Source organism: Pleurodeles waltl, chromosome 3_1, assembly GCF_031143425.1.
Source record: "Pleurodeles waltl isolate 20211129_DDA chromosome 3_1, aPleWal1.hap1.20221129, whole genome shotgun sequence".
NCBI classification, from domain to species: domain Eukaryota; kingdom Metazoa; phylum Chordata; class Amphibia; order Caudata; family Salamandridae; genus Pleurodeles; species Pleurodeles waltl.
Window position 1 is genome coordinate 958642235 of NC_090440.1, and position 16325 is coordinate 958658559.

The 16325-nt window shown below is 44.1% G+C and overlaps 1 protein-coding gene across 3 annotated transcripts in view; it reads left to right on the forward strand.

The window, feature by feature from the left end:
• INPP5B (inositol polyphosphate-5-phosphatase B) overlaps nt 1-16325 on the forward strand; it is a 738051-nt gene that overhangs the window by 601373 nt on the left and 120353 nt on the right. For all 3 annotated transcript variants that reach the window (XM_069223977.1, XM_069223978.1, XM_069223979.1), the window contains one exon: nt 13492-13576. In XM_069223977.1, coding sequence (XP_069080078.1) covers nt 13492-13576 — 85 coding nt within the window. The remainder of the gene's footprint in view (nt 1-13491; nt 13577-16325) is intronic.

A 16325-nucleotide genomic window follows, 5' to 3' on the forward strand; every position in this document is an offset into this window, starting at 1 on the left:
AGAAAAATCTCCAGATCCAGTCTGACGCCTGGGGGAAAGGTAAGGAATCTGCAACTAGATTATGGGCCTCATTACGACCCTGGCGGTCATGAGACAGTCAGGGCCACGGTGGAGGTCGGACCGTCGACAAAGTAGCGGTCCGGCCTCCACATTATGACCGTGGCGGAGCCGCCATGGTCGGACCACAGACTCCGCCAGGTTGCAGCCAGCCGACAGCCAGACAGTCTCGGGGATCTCAATCCACCAGCGCTGCCCTGGGGATTACGAGTTCCCTTTCCGCCAGCCTTTGCATGGTGGCAGCCCGCCAAGCAAAGGCTGGCGGAAAGGGGGTCCTGGGGACCTCATGGGGGCCCCTGCACTCCTCATGCACTTGGCATGGGCAGAGCAGGGGCCCCCATGGACAGCCCAGTCGCTCTTTCCACTGGCCGAATAACGGGCAGTGGAAAGCGCGATGGGTGCTGCTGTACCAGCCGCACTACCACATTGCCGCCGGCTCAATTACAAGCCTGCGTCAGTGTTAAGGCCCTGTTTATCCGCCGGCCCTGCAGTGAACTCGTAATAGGGCCGGTGGTATTCTGTCCGCGAGTCCAGTGGCAGTACGAGTTTGGCGGGATGCCTCCAACGCCTGCCAAACTCGTCATAAGGGCCTATGTCTCTACCAGATAGTTTGTTACCAAAGGTAAGTAACTTGTTCTTTAGTGTTTGTTTTCGGATGAAAGCTGTGGTAAGTTAACATCCTTGGAAAAATCAGCATACACCCATCATTAATAGTCTGGAATAGCTTTTGCTACTTCTGCCCTGAGGGTGACTTCACCTCCGATACCCAGTTCCTGTTTTGTTATTTACGACCAACCAGGCCTGTAGCTTGGCTGATTTGTTACCTGCTTCATCTAGCCTGTGCTGTAAGGCCATGAAATCGGTGCTTGCGTCCTCTTCAGCAGTACGCCTGTATTCCTGTTGTTTCAGACAGAGATGATGCCCTATTTCCTGGCTCTGATTTGAGCAAAATGCCTGCTCTAGTCCAAGGATCTCCTCTTCTATCACATCCATCTTAACTCTTTTATTTTTGTTTTTCTCCTGCAGTGAGCAATGTTGCCTTCCCCGTTATTATCATCTTATATGCCTCCCAGAGTGTTTCATCCAAATCTTCTGCCCCTACATTCTCTGCAAAGTATTGATCTGTTGCATTATGCAGTTTCTCGGTAAGTTCCCTATTTTCAAGGTGTTGTGAATCAATGTGTCATCCATCTCTTATTTCACTTTTTCCTCTTTTGAGCAAGGCCCATATGGTGAGTGGCCTGATATTCCCAAGGGCCACGTGTTGTGCCTCTGCAATTTTCCCTTGGTGAAAGCTATGAGTAAAGAACTGTGGCAGCTGGACCCTTCCTTTCCCTTTCTGATCTTGATTTGTCTGTCTAGCACTTCACTGGCTTCCATATTTAGGCATCCCTCCGCACGAGGATACCCCCTGGAAATTACAGACACCAAGAACTCACTTCTTGTAACACTAAGGAGTGTAACTTGGGTGGTATTTAGGTTGAGCACCAGTTCACTGTCTCACCACCCTACACTCTTGTCTGCTTTACGCATCTTCCAGAGAAGTCTACCCACATTTTTGGGGAACATAGGGCACGGTTTTTTATTATTAGAATCCCTACTCTCTTCCAGTTAGAAGTATATCACGAGTGGATAAAAAAGTATAGCCGACCTCTCATGCACTTTACAGCTATTACCTTTTAGATGATTCTTCTGATACCATTACCACATCTGGTTCATGTTGACTGAGGAGTGGCATAACCACTCCCCTTTTTTTTTATTGCTGCCCAGACCAGTGGTGTTCGGGATATCAACTTTAATGTAGTCGTGTTAGCCATCAGTGTCTCTTCGTGTGTCTCTGTTCTATTAAACAGATAGTGTCTCTGTTCTATTAAACGGATATCTCCTGTTTTACCTCATTTCCTTCTCTTCCCTCGTGGCACGTTGATTCTCACCTGTCCTTCTATGTTGGTTAGGTGTCTTAATAACACTGCTTATCTTTACCCAGATCCCCCGTTGCCCTGCTTTACAGGTTCCAAACTACTTGCACCCCCAATTTGCAGAGTGCCTGCCTCGCCTTCTCAGGTGTGTCCATTACCAAGTGTCTTTCACTGACTTTGCCTTCATATTTCAATGGGACTTTATGGAGGCCCTCTGCAAATCAACGTAGCACAGTTTCTCTCTCTTGTCTCACAGCAGACAAAATCTGTCTCACAGCTCATCCTGTTCCTTTAGTCTATCCATCTCCACAGTCACCTCTCCATTTCGGTCAGGATTATCTTGCTCTGTTTGCTGTAATCTCCAAATACCACAAGGATGGTCAGAGTCCTTTTTGAGCCTCCTATCTTGGACTGGTCTCCAGCCCTCAGTCAGTACCAAGCCTCTTCTGACATGCCAATGTCCCACGTATTCTTCTACTATTATTCATAGTCTATCTGGGAACATCATCATGTATTTTATCTCTTGCTATAGGGACATTTTTAATAAAGTGTAAAATCTGGAAATATTTGCATTGTTGCATTCTCATGCCGAAGGAGATCTCTCTGTGGGGCTGCTTGAAGGATAGCTTCCCTATCTCGGTGACCAAAGGTCCTCGTGATCAGTGTTCTTGGCTGCATTCAAGACTGTGGGAGAGGGAATGGGACTCTGTGCCCCCTCTCTATTGAAAATAACCTGGAAATTCCAAATGGCTTTAGGTTATTCAGAATAAAGTCTTCCAAGAAAAATTTAGAGCATGGTCCCTTTGCACTTTCAAAAATGCCCACTACTCAAATAGTATTCCTCCTCAATCGCCCTTCCATGATTGCCAAGTTAATTCATATGTACCCTGCAGTGTCTTTGCATCTTCCGCCATAGACTTCACTGTTTTTTCTGTTTCTGTCACCCTGTTGCCCATTTTCAGAACATCACCCCTCAAGAAGTTGACTTCCATTGTCACACAATCGATTTTTGGTTCCAGTAAACGTTTGACATCGTGGATTGTCCTTGACAAAGGGTTCAAGGCTAACTTGTTCCACCTCCATTACCTCCCACTGTGGTTCCTTGGTCATCCGCAATGCAAACAGACTTACAGACGTGCTGCAAAATGATAGAATTGTGCATAAAAAAATGCAACCAAAGTGATTGCCCATCGGTCTCCTTATCCACAGTGGTATATGTAATGTAGGTATGGAGGCACAATAAAGGGAGCACTTACCTGGTCTCTAGCTTGTGTGGGACCTCAAGCTAATTTTGCCTCCTGGAGAGATGCTGGCACTTCTCACAGGCAATGGAATATCTTCCGTCCTATAATTCTCAGATAGCACTTATTAATGCACTTTGTCCATTTCTCTTCATCAGTCATTTTTACACATTGAATACCTCTACACAAATGCACCCCTGTGCAGCTTGCTTTCTACTCTTTTTATCAAATCTACCTGACCTGCAAGGACCCCCCCCAGTTACAGGGACCAAAACCGGATAGGAATACAGGAAGGCTAGGGTGAAAGACAATTAATACAAGAGACTGACTATGATGAGCATCAAGTGCTACTTTGGATCCAATTACATATTATGTTTTCATGAACATGAGAAGGATATGCTTACTCTTTAGGGATCGATTTAAATGGCACAGCTTCATTCTTATACATGTCAGATGTACACTTTTACATCCTTTGTAATGCTCTGGAAGGATTAAAGAAAACTAATGTGTAGAGGAATCATGAATACTATTGATATTCTGTGCTGTGGACTGTCACATTTTAACTACAATGGTGTATGTATGTCTATTGTTAACTAGTTAAGCTAACGACCAGGAGCTATGATAATCTCATTTTATTTTGTTTTAATATACCCTTGACAAGTATCATCATTCATTGCCAAATTTGATGATTGCTGGATTATTTTCATGTATATCAAAATTATGAAATTAGGTAAAGAGTAGTTTGGATATTTAAAAGTTGTAGAGAGAGCTCAAATGTATTTTTTCAGCACAGATATCTATGAAATGATTTGTATGCGTCATACATGGGATGCATTCAGTCCCTATGAGGTAATAAGTACTTTTGAGGTTTGGTAGAAATTTGTCCAATAAGCTGGAGTGTTTGTGGTTTAATTAATAAAAATGATATCATTTCTATGGTTGTGACATCTTTTGCACATGTTAATTTCAAACTTAATAGTTACCTAGAACTTGAAAAGCATCAGATTTTCATTCATCATCAACATACGTCCACCATATCTGCGTATGGCACAGGCTTATCAGGATGGAGGAGATTAAAGCGTTGCACCAAACGTGGTGCACGGACATGTATTGCAGGTTCCCAGGAGTCATTTTCCAGTCCGTATCCTTTCCAGGACACTAAGTACCAAAGGGAAGACCCACAATATCTGGAGTCTAAGATAGATCGCACCTCATACTCCCAATGACCTTGAACTAATAGAGGAGCAGGTTGTGTAACACTTGAGGGCGAAGCAGGTTTTTGAATTTTCAAGGACGATGGCAATTTTAGTTTATATGTTACTGGGTTCACTTGTTGCAGAACTTCATAGGGCCCTATGAGTTTTGGATGAAACATATTTTTATTTTTTAATACAAAGTTTTTCGTGGATAACCAAACTCTATCTTTGTCTGTATACTGAAGACCAGGCTGGTGCTTTTTGTCATATTACATTTTAAATGTTGTCTTTGCTTGGTGTAGATTTGTGTGCAATTGTGAATGTATCTTTTTCATGTGTTAACATGTCCATGACTGCTGGAGTGGTTTGAGTAGAAACAGGTAGCGTAACTGGCAAAATGTGCATATGACACCCATATAAACCATAGAAAGGAGTTGAGTTTATTGAAGAGTGGTAAGAGTTGTTGTTATAAGCCAGTTCTGCAAGCCACAAAAGATCCAGCCATGTTTTAGGAGACTTTGATGCATAACATCGTAAATATTGTTTTAGAGTTTGGTTTAATCTCTGTTTGACCATCCGTTTGTGGATGATAACTAGTGGATAAAGTCGAATCAATTCATAAAGCCTTGCACCATTGCTACCAAAAACGTGCAGAAAATTGTGTTCCTCTATTAGAGAGGATGACTCTTGGAAGTCCATGAAGGTGAACAATGTTTTCTAAGATGATAGTTGCTGAGGTGTAAGAGGTTGGGAGACCTTTACAGGCAATGAAATGAGCATATTTGGTAAGACTATCCACCACCACTAAAATGGTTGTAAATTGCTTTCCTTGAGGAATACCAGTAATAAAATCCATAGATATATGTACCCATGGATAATTGGGAACAGGTAGCGGTATCAATAGACCGTTGGGCTTGTTATGTTCGCTTTTGCATCTTGCACATACTTCACATGATTGTAGCATTTGTTTTAAGTCATGAACAAATGTAGGCCACCAAAAATACCTTTTCATGAGTTCTAGTGTTTTTTGAGGACCTGGCTGACCTGCCAGAGGATGACTATGCAACCAATAAAAAACTGTCTCTCTTAACTCCTCAGTGGGCAGGAATACTCGAGATTCGTGTAGAGGTAGGCCTTGTTGAATGGACCTTTTGGTGTCTTGCTGTAACCACTCTTGCCACTTGGTGATGTGAAAATGATTACGAATAAGATCAAAGAACTTCTCCGCTGCTATTAAACACAACACTTTTGAAGGCTTTATAATAGGCATGGGTTTTTGTTCAGTATGGGTCATCGAAGAATCTTGCCTAGACAATGCGTCAGCCTTACGATTATCTTCTCCTGGTCTAAAAGTCACTAGGAAATCAAATTCTGCAAAGAATAGCATCCGTCTCAGTTGCCTGGGAGTTAGTAGTCTGGCGGAGCTCATAAATTGTAAGTTTTTATGATCAGAGTACACAGTTATGGTATGTTTTGCTCCCAATAAATAATGTCTCCATTCCTTGAAAGCATTGCGAATTGCTAGTAATTATTTTTCTGCTATGGTGTAATTTTGTTCTGCTTCATTCAGTTTTCTTGACACATATTCTATGGGGTGCAATTGTCCAGTTTCTCAGTGACGTTGGGATAGGATGGCCAGAACAGCGACCTTGGATGCATCAGCTTCCACAATGAATGGTTCCTCCACATTGGGATGAGCTAGAATGGGAGCTGAAGTAAAAGCCTTTTTTAAGTCTTGAAATGCTTCCTCGATCTCTTGGGACCAGTTAAGGACGGCTTTTTTCCTTAGCAATTTGGTAATTGGTGCCACCTTTTGGGAGAAGTGATGGATGAAGCGTCGATAAAAAATTTCAAAACCCAAAAAACATTGGATGTCACGTACTGATTTTGGTATGGGCCATTCTGATACTGCTTGAATTTTTCTTTCAGTCATTTGCATGCCGTCAGGTGTTAAAATGACTCCCAAAAATTCAACTTCTTTGGTATGGAATTCTCATTTACTTAATTTTCAAAACAAATTATGGTTTTGTAGAGTTTGTAATACCTTTTTTACATGTTCTTCATGTATTTCTTCATTGTTTGAATAGATCAATATATCATCAATATAAACAATGGCAAAGATGTCGAGGTATTCTCTCAGAACATCGTTTAGGAAATATTGGAAAGCTGCTGGAGCGTTAAATAGACCGACGGCATCACTAGATACTCAAAGAGACCATAACGAGTCTTAAACGCCGTTTTCCATTCATCTCCCTCTCGAATTCGAACTAGGTGATAAGCACCTTGTAAGTCAAGTTTGGTGTAAATAACAGCGGATTTCACCTGGTGTAACAAGACTGGTATGAGAGGTAGTGGATATTTTTTTTTTAACAGTGATCTTGTTTATCGCTCTAAAGTCAATACAAGGTCTCAATTCGCCATTAGCTTTGGGGACGAAAAACAGTGGAGAAGCCGCTGGAGATCGTGATGGCCGAATTAGCCTGTTGGCTAGGCATTGATCAAGATATTCTCGTATGACTTGATTTTATAATGCATAGATTCTACAACTTGGTATCTTGGTGCCTGGTACAAGGTCGATCTGGCAGTCGTATGGCCTGTGAGGTGGTAAGGAGCTCGCTTTCTTTTCACAGAAAACGTCAGTATATTCTAATACTGTGGTGGCAGCTCCATTTCCTTCTCGACTGCAGTAGCAATAGATTGTTGAAGATTTCCTTCTTTGTCTCATCTTGGTTGAAGACTTTTTTTGAACAAAGAGAAGAAGAAAAACTCAAAACCTGGTTGCGCAGGTCTATGCATGGATTGTGTAACATTAACCACTGCATTCCTAAGATAAAACCATATTGGGGTGCTTGGATTATATTGAAGCAAATTATCTCACAGTGGTTCAGATTCTCATCATCTTTGCAATTCATTTGTATTCGTGAGGTTTGTTTAGTAACGGCGCCTCCTGCCAATTCACTACCATCAACTGCATAAACAACTTCAGGAACCTTTTTCTTGACACTGGGTATATGTAAATCTAGTGCAGTCTGTTGGTCCACAAAATTTCCTGTTGCCCCTGAATCAATTAGAAGTTATACATTATGGCCCTCATTCGGACCTTGGCGGGTGGCGGAGGCCGCCCGCCAAAGTCCTGCCGTCAAAATACCGTACCGCGGTCGCAAGACCGCGGCGGGTATTTTGACTTTTCCCCTGGCCTGGCGGGCGGTCGCCAAAAGACCGCCCGCCAGCCCAGGGAAAAACTCCCTTCCCACGAGGATGCCGGCTCGTAATCAGACAGTGAAATACTTGTAGGGGCCCCCAGGGGCCCCGCGACCCCCCCCTACCGCCATCCAGTTCCCGGCGGGCGGACCGCCGGGAACTGGATGGCGGTAGGGGGGGTCGGAATCCCCTCGGCGGCGTAGCTAGCTGCGCCGCCTTGGAGGATTCAAAAGGGCGGCGGTACACTGGCGGGAGACCGCCAGTGTTGCCGGTCTGACCGCGGCTTTACCGCCGCGGTCGGAATGCCCTTGGGAGCACCGCTGGCTTGTCAGCGGTGCTCCTGCGGTCCTCCAACCCGGCGGTCATTGACCGCCAGGGTTGGAATGACCACCTATGTCTTTTTCCCTGTACAGTCAGTTGTACTAAAACTTGAAAATGTTTGACATAGCGATTTGTGCAAGAACACACTGAAGGGATTGTCAATTTGCCCAAGAGGTCCCCTTTGTTTTTTCTTGGGCACTTTAGTTTTCCTGTGGCTTGTCCAAAGCAATTGCTATCTTTTTCTTTGTCACAAATGTTGGATCAGTTTTACCTTTGGGTTTCTTTTGACATTCCTTTACGAAATGACCCTTCTTTCCACAATACAGACACTGTCAATTTCTTCGTTGCACGTCTTTCTCCCCTTTGGTCAATGATGGGCGAACAGTTCCAATATCCATCGGTTCTATAATAGGATCTGAGGACAACTGAAGGTGTCTGGACCTTTCCATTCGCCAGTTGGGGTTTTCCCATTTTTTCCTTACTCCTTTTCTCTCTGAGAGTCTATGATCTATCCGCAGGGTTAGATTAATTAAATCAGTACAAGTTTCCGGTTGCGGTTCAACTTGGGCCAATACGTCTTTCAGTTAGTCTTTCAGCCCTTGATAAAATACTGCTGACCTATTTTCCTCTGGCCAAGCGGTTTCCACTACTAACCGGTTGAAGTGTGACAAATACGTTATCAAATCTTTGTTTCCTTGACGTAGTTCTAGTAACTCTTTGTCTGCAGACATAGATATTGCGCGCCTGTCAAATACCTTTACAAATTCTTCTACAAAATGACGCCAATTATACAAAAGAGGACTGTCTAATCGGACTAATGGCACTGCCCAAGTAGCTGCATCACCATTCAGATATGATATAAGGAATGCAATTCTAGATTGTGCGTCCGGAAAGGCACTGGCACGACACGTAAAATGTAATTCCACCTGTGTGAGAAAAACCTGAACCTTATTGGGGTCCCCAGAAAATCTTTCTTGTGCAGCTAGAGGAATCTGTGTCGGCACGTTCACAGCTATGTTAGTAGGTGTGGAAAGTGTCGGACGAGACTCAGATTCAGAATCATCCACCTTACTCTGTAACTGGGTTACTTTGTTAACTAAATAGGCTGTAACATTTTTTGAGTCTGTCAAATCCCTTGGCATTTGAGTGACTACTTGCATAAGGATGTCTTAGGTGGCCATTTTGCGCAGCTCACGTACAGACCAAGAGGAAAATATAAACTCGTGGGCTCACTATTCTGTCACAGTGCCCTTTCCTCTGGATCTGCACGCTGCTGAACAAAAGGCCCACCTCCCGGCGTCACCAACTCAGAAGGCTATTATGGCACAGTGCTATGATGATGCCAAGTGGGGGGAAGGGAATCAGGGTAGGGAACTGCAGGGAGAGGGATCTGAAAAGAAACGGTTAGAACAAATATGCATACATTCATTCATAACAGTATAACTCACCAATAGACTCTTGAATAAAGGCATCTCCGTGATATCAGATTGAGACCCTTTGTGAATTGAGCATAGCCCCTTCTTTGAATCATGGAACAAGAACAAACTGCAACCTCTAAACCTAGTGATGGCAAGAGCTTTGGACTATGGTCATACTCTAAATATCAATCATGTAACAATTATGCATTCATAAGATAAACCTTTGATCTAAGCCTAGAAACTCTCAAAGACTTAAATATGTATCTCACATATTATGTTTCCCAAAAAACAATGACATTATCATTTGCTTATCTCTGAAACGTTTTCACATTTACTACCTAGGCCTGAAAGTTTACTCATTGAACTTGAAGCGTTTTGTTCATTGGGCATAAGCACCTTGCTTGTTGTTCATGAAGCGATTTGCTCAACATACATGAAGCGCCTTTTTCATTATGCCAGAGAGCGCTATTACTTGCTTTGCCTGAAGCGCTACGCTCGTTATGCCAAGGGGCACTTTACCCATGTGGCCTGAAGCGTTTTGATACTCGTGCCCAGATCGCTTTACTCATGTAGCCTGAAACGCTTTGATTGTCGTACCAAGGGCGCTTTACTCTTGTACCTTGAGGCGCTTTGCCCGTTGTGCTAAGGGGGCGCTTTTACTCATGTGGACTAAAGCATTTTGATCCTCGTGCCAAGACCGCTTTACTCATGTGGCCTGAAACGCTTTGATTGTCGTGCCAAGGGCGCTTTACTCATGGACTGAAACGCTTTGATTGTCGTGCCGAGGGCGCTTTACTCATGTGGACTCAAATGCTTTGATTGTCGTGCCAAGGGCGCTTTACTCGTGTGGACTGAAACGCTTTGATTGTCGTGCCAAGGGCGCTTTACTCATGTGGACTGAAACACTTTGATTATCATGCCAAGGGCGCTTTACACATGTGGCCTGAAGCACTTTGTTCGTTGTGCTAAGGGGCGCTTCATTCCTGTGATCCGAAGCGCTTTGATCGTCGCGCCAAGGCCGCTTTACTCTTAGAACTGGAAACGCTTTGGTCATTGTGCTAAGGGGCGCTGTGCTTTTGGAAGTAACCACTTCCTTCAAGATTGGGCTCATCAAGACCTTACCGCTACGAGTACGACCTACTCGTATCTGATATCACCATGGAAACAAGGATACTCTGACTTGCTGTCAATCTGCCATGCAGGAAATCTGCTCTTCTTCAGAGGAAACCCCATGAGGTCTGACTGCATCGAAGTCCTCAAAATAGTGAGCAAGGTGCTTGGATGTGGCTGGGCTTTATAGGCCTGCCACACCCCAAGATGGCCGCTGCCTCTGAAACCCTGGGAATTGTAGTCACTTCATAGAATAGCACTGATAAGTGCATCTTGTCCATCAATGTCCTGACCCTGCAGCTACATGAGCTTTACCACAGGGCAGACGATGCTGATGGCCACTTTTAGAACAGGAAGGGATGACAAGTGGTGCGCAGGAAGTGCCGCAAATACGCGCAGGGGAGTTTCGGGCGGGACCTGGACTGCGCACAGCCTTATTCCTGACAGGATTGCATTCCACTCATTACTCACCCTGACTTTCTGTTTTGTAACTCACATTTGCTTGCTTTCTATTTGCTGGCTTTATTTGTTTCAGGCTGTCCAGTATGCCTTTATCTCTTTTGTGGAGCATAGCCAGTTTACCACCTATATGACTGCCTCCTTGTATTCTTTCACGACTGTTCACTTTCTGGGAACTCTATTTTTTCTTTTTTGTCAGTCACTCCACAAGAGTACATGTGTTTTCAGTTGTCTCCCTTGTATGCTAGTCCATGAAGCAGTAAATGTTCTGTATTTCTTTGAAAAGGTGTCCTGCCTCCTATCTTTGTGCTTGAATAATTCTACCACCTCATCAATCTTGCATGCCTGTGAGGAGCAGTGTTCTGTCTACAAGCTTGTTTATTTTGGTCAGTACTTTTTACTAACAGCATAAATGAAATAATCCCTTTTCTAAATTTCTCACCATGCCAAAGGCGCTGGAAGTTCAGGATTGGTGGCATGGGGGTTAAACCACCCCCAAAATAACCATGGTGGAGTTCAGAAGTAAATGGGCAATAAGCAGGCCTTTAAATAGTGTTTTTATTTTGTCACATTTGCTGTGCATTCAAAGACAAAGGTCAGTTGTTAGACTTGGTTTTCCTGAGGTAGCTGGTGTTTACATTTCTTTATCTGACTACAAATTGAGAGGATTTATGTGACAATCTTGCTTGGTAATGGGAGTTGAAAGGAAAGGCTGAAGGATTATTTTTTTCTAGCACACAACAGATTGTAATGGCAGTACATGAACTGTATAAATATTTCAGAGTTAATCATAATTAGAAACACAAAATGAAGCACATTTCTTGGTAATTCTGAAGTGTTATTGAAACAAATATTTTAATATGGCCAAAACAAATCAATACACTAGGTGTTGGTGATTTTCACACATTGTGATTTGTGGATTGTATAGGATAATCAGTCTGTGCAAATGTAATGATAATTTCAATTGAACTGTATTGGTCCTGTGCTACCTCACCAAGCATACGCCCCTCCACTCCATACTATGACACTCCACTGTACAACACTCCACTCTGTCTTGCTCCATGCGACTGCATTGTGCCAAGTTCTACTCCAATACACTATACAACATTCCACCCCCACTTTACTCCACTCTACACATCTCTACTCCACTCAGTGCCACTGCACGACACCCCACTCTACTTTTCACTGTGGCATTCCACTTCACTCTACGCCACTCCACTGTATACCACTCTACTCCACTCCATGATATGCCACTTCACACCCTTCCACGCCAATCAAATCTACATCACTGCACTTTTCTCCACTGAAGTCTACTCCACTCCACACTACTCCAGTCTGCACCATTCCACTGTATGCTACTCTACTCCACTCTACACCACTCCCCTGTATGCCACTCTACTTCACTGTCACTCCACTCCTTTCTACTCCACTCCATGCCATTCCATCCACAACACTCTACTCTATGCCTCTCTGTTCTATGACACACTATTCCACTCTACTCCACTCCACTTTATGCCTTTCTCTTCTATGACACTCTATTCTACTTTATTCCACTCCACTCTACTCTATGCCTTTTTATTCCATGACACTCTATTCCACTTTACACCACTCCACTCCTTTCTGTTCCATGACACTCCACTCCAGCTCTACTCCACTATTCTCTGTGCCTTTCTATTCCATGCCACTCTATTCCACTCTACGCCACTCCACTCTATGCCACTCTAATCCACTCTGTACCACTCCACTCTACTCTGTGTTTCTATTCTGAAACTCTTCTGCACTCCACTGTACGCCACTCTACAGCACTTCACTTTGCCACACACTACTTCAGTCTACCACAGACTACTACTCTCCACTCTGTGACACTCCACTCTATTCCATGCCATCCCACCCACTCTACCTAATTGCACTTCACTCTTTCAACCCACTCTCCGCCACCCCACTTTACGGCATTCCACTCCACAACACACTACTCTTCTCTATTACACTGCACTCTACAGCACTTCACTACACTCTTTCCCACTCTACTCCAATCCACTATACTGCACTCAACTCTACAACACTCTACTACAATCCACACCACTCTCTGACACTCTATTCCTTCGTACTGTGCCACTGCACTGTATGACATTCCACTTCATGCCACTCTGCTCTATGCCTCTAACGTTTAGACATGCTGAACAGTAGCCATGCTGGTGAACAACATTGCTAAAACACATTGACAAAGCCAATAGCCCTAATATGTGCGAGGCCTATTCGATTCTTGCTGATTCTTTGTGTGTCCATCGTGGCACTTCTGATGTTTTTAAGTTCATTAGCAAAACAAGATAGCATCTTAAGTGCTGTGGGAGGCCTGTTGTTTTGATGAAGGCACCATTTGAATCCCATGTATATTCTTTTGTCTATAAAGTATGTATATTCATACAGTTTTGCAACTGGGCAAAGATGACTCCTTTGCTCAGCACTGCTTAGATGTATGTCCAGCTGTCTAGGCACTTACAAGATCTTTCGTGTTTTAATGATGTTCTTGGTCCAACACTGATTTATGTTACTCTCTTTTTAATTACAGGAAGACCTGTTTCAGCAGCCAGGTTTGAGACCAGAGTTCGAAGAAATTAGAGAATGTCTGGACACAGGAATGCATGACACGCTCCGTATCCTTCTGTAACTAAATTAGCAAAAACTTAGAACTGGCAATTTTATTGTCTTTGCAGAATGGGACAGATTATTTCTGGAAACGTTCTCTTTAGAGGCTGCTTCCTTGGAAAATTGGGCACATTGAGCGAATGAATAGTTGAATCCAGTCATGTTTTCAAGATATCCACAAGAAATATTTATTATGACAATTTACACGTAAGGAATTTTAGTATGTATTTGTCCTTTGTTGGTGATTCTAAAACCAGACTGTATTTTGCGGTTTGTAAGCCAGACGAGCCCATCCCTGTGGAAAGTAGTTATGCTTAGGCGTCTGTTGCATACAATTCATAAAATTGGTTTATTCACTAGGTGCAAAATAAAAGTTTGGCTTATTTTTAAGTTGTGCACATAAGTGCCCTCTGATGTCAATCAAGCCCACATTGGGATAGCTTTGAACACTCCAGCCACTGATATGAGCCTCTCTTTATGTGTCATCTTGGGTTAATGTGTGTGGCAAGCAATTCCTAATGAAATACTTGTGACAGTGGGGTGCATTAGGACCTCCAAATCCCGCCAAAGTTCAACTAAAGCTGGGTGGAGCTTTTAGGTTACACCGTGGCCTTCTTGTCTAAAACACTGGAAACATTCTGTGATGTTCAGCTGCATGGCACAATATATTGTCTAGTGCTGAGCTTTGGTATCCTTGCCAGGGAAATAAGCTGTGTAACCTATGCTCCACTCAATCCAAAGGACCTCAGACATGTTTGTGCACAAATGCATTATATTTATTATGGCAGAGTACAAGCACTCAGTGCCTATTATTAGTACTGGGATTATTAACTAGTGCATAGTTCGTACAAATGTGGAGGGTGCTATTCCATGTGCTTGCAGATCGTTCTATAACAGTGTTTTTAAAGAAATGTATATGTTATGAGTTGCTTTACCCCACTCAGAGTGTTAAATAATTTCAGGTGGGATACTGCTCCAGAAATTACAAGTAGCCTACTATCTCTAGACCAGCTAATTCCGAGTCCTGAGCCACCTTGTCCAGTTTCATCATGGGCTGATCTGAACCTAGTGAAACTGCTGCTCGAACATTAGTATGTGGCTGGGGCAAAGCCCAGCATCATGCAGCACCATGGGGAGAGCAGATAACGCTTGCCCATGCCTACCCTAATCCTGGCCTGCCCTGGCCCTCTTTCTGTCCACCTTCAAATCCACCTCCAAACCTCCCCTCATGCTTTTTTCACCAGATCTAAGTAGGTGAAAAAAGCCCGCGGATTTGTCCGCAGAATTGGAGAAAAACAGCATAAAAGGACCCTATGTTCCCAGGACTGGACGGTTATTCCCTATAGCCCTATATTCCCTAAACCAGGGAAACATTTATAATTGATGGGGCCTCGGTGAACCGAGACCCTAAACCAACAAACTCAGTGTTTGATCGCATTCCTACTTGTATCAAGGCTACCTGTGAACTGAGTGTACTGATGGATATCATCAATGAAATGTTACTGGTGGTCACTATGCATAGATTGATAAGAAGTGAGCACATCCAAGCATTGTCTTGTCCAGTGAAGTGAATTGTATGAAAAGAACTGACATTGTGGCCACTGTTTTTGGCACATCTTGAAAATGTACTCTCAGGCATTCTTTTTAGATAATATGTTTGCCCTTTCTGTGTTTAGGTTCTTGATATAAGATTTCTTTTCTGTGTCACCCAGAAATACTGTATATTAGTATGACTTGTTGTGGATGCACATTTTTTCGGAATTGCCTACCCTTCTAGCATTAGAAAACATCTCTGGCATCACCAAACATGAAACTGCATCTGGACGCTTCAGGACCCGACAAGCTGCATCAAAGGAGCAAGACACCTCCTGCAACGTTGTATCCACAGCTCCTTCCAGCAACTGCAACATTTCCCCGGTCGTGCATCCTCTGAGGACAGCCCATCGTCAGCCTGCGCCAGAAAGAAGAAGGAATCTTCCTTGTGGTGAAGGAGTCACTTCCCTGCATTTGCAGGCACCAACTGCATCATGACTGATCGCGTGGATCCCTTCTCCTGCTGAGCTGCGTGGATCCTGCATCACGAGTGGTGGACTGAAGTGGTCCAGACGGACTCTCTTCCAGCTATCCAACTTGGGTGGAGGTAAGCCCTTGCCTGCCCATGCAGGACAGTACCCCCGTGCACTGTGTCATTTGCAGCTGCCAAAGCTTGTTGGTATTTTTTTCAAGGGATCTTCAAACATCTTGAAGCTCCAGCCCCCAGCACAGTATCCTGCGACGCACAGGTCCCTGAGTGGCTTTCCGGGGACGTGGGATCCATTTTTGTAGTGCTGTGTGGGCTCCTTCTTCGACTTTCGTGTCCCCGCCCCGTGGGACTCCTGTGGGTGCTGCCTGTGCTTCTGTGGGCTCTCTGTGTTGCTGAGGGCCCCCTTTGACACCCCCTTCTGGGTAGAGTCCACCTGGTTCTTCCTGGTCCCGTGCAGCTCCACTTTCTGCTAACTGCGAGTTTTGCGTGTGCCAAGGCTTGTTGGCGGTATCCGAAGACAAAAACCTGACAGCAGTCCCCCTCCTTGCGTGGGACATCACCTACATCCTCTAGGAACTCGACTTCTTGGTTGCAGTGCTTACTCTCCTTCATCACCATCGACTCATCTCTTACACCTTCATTCTGGTGGGTACGGGCTCCTGCGCTTCCTGGACTCTGCTGTGCTTGTTGGACTTGGTCTCCTTCTTCCACAGGTCTTCTTGTTCAGGAATCCA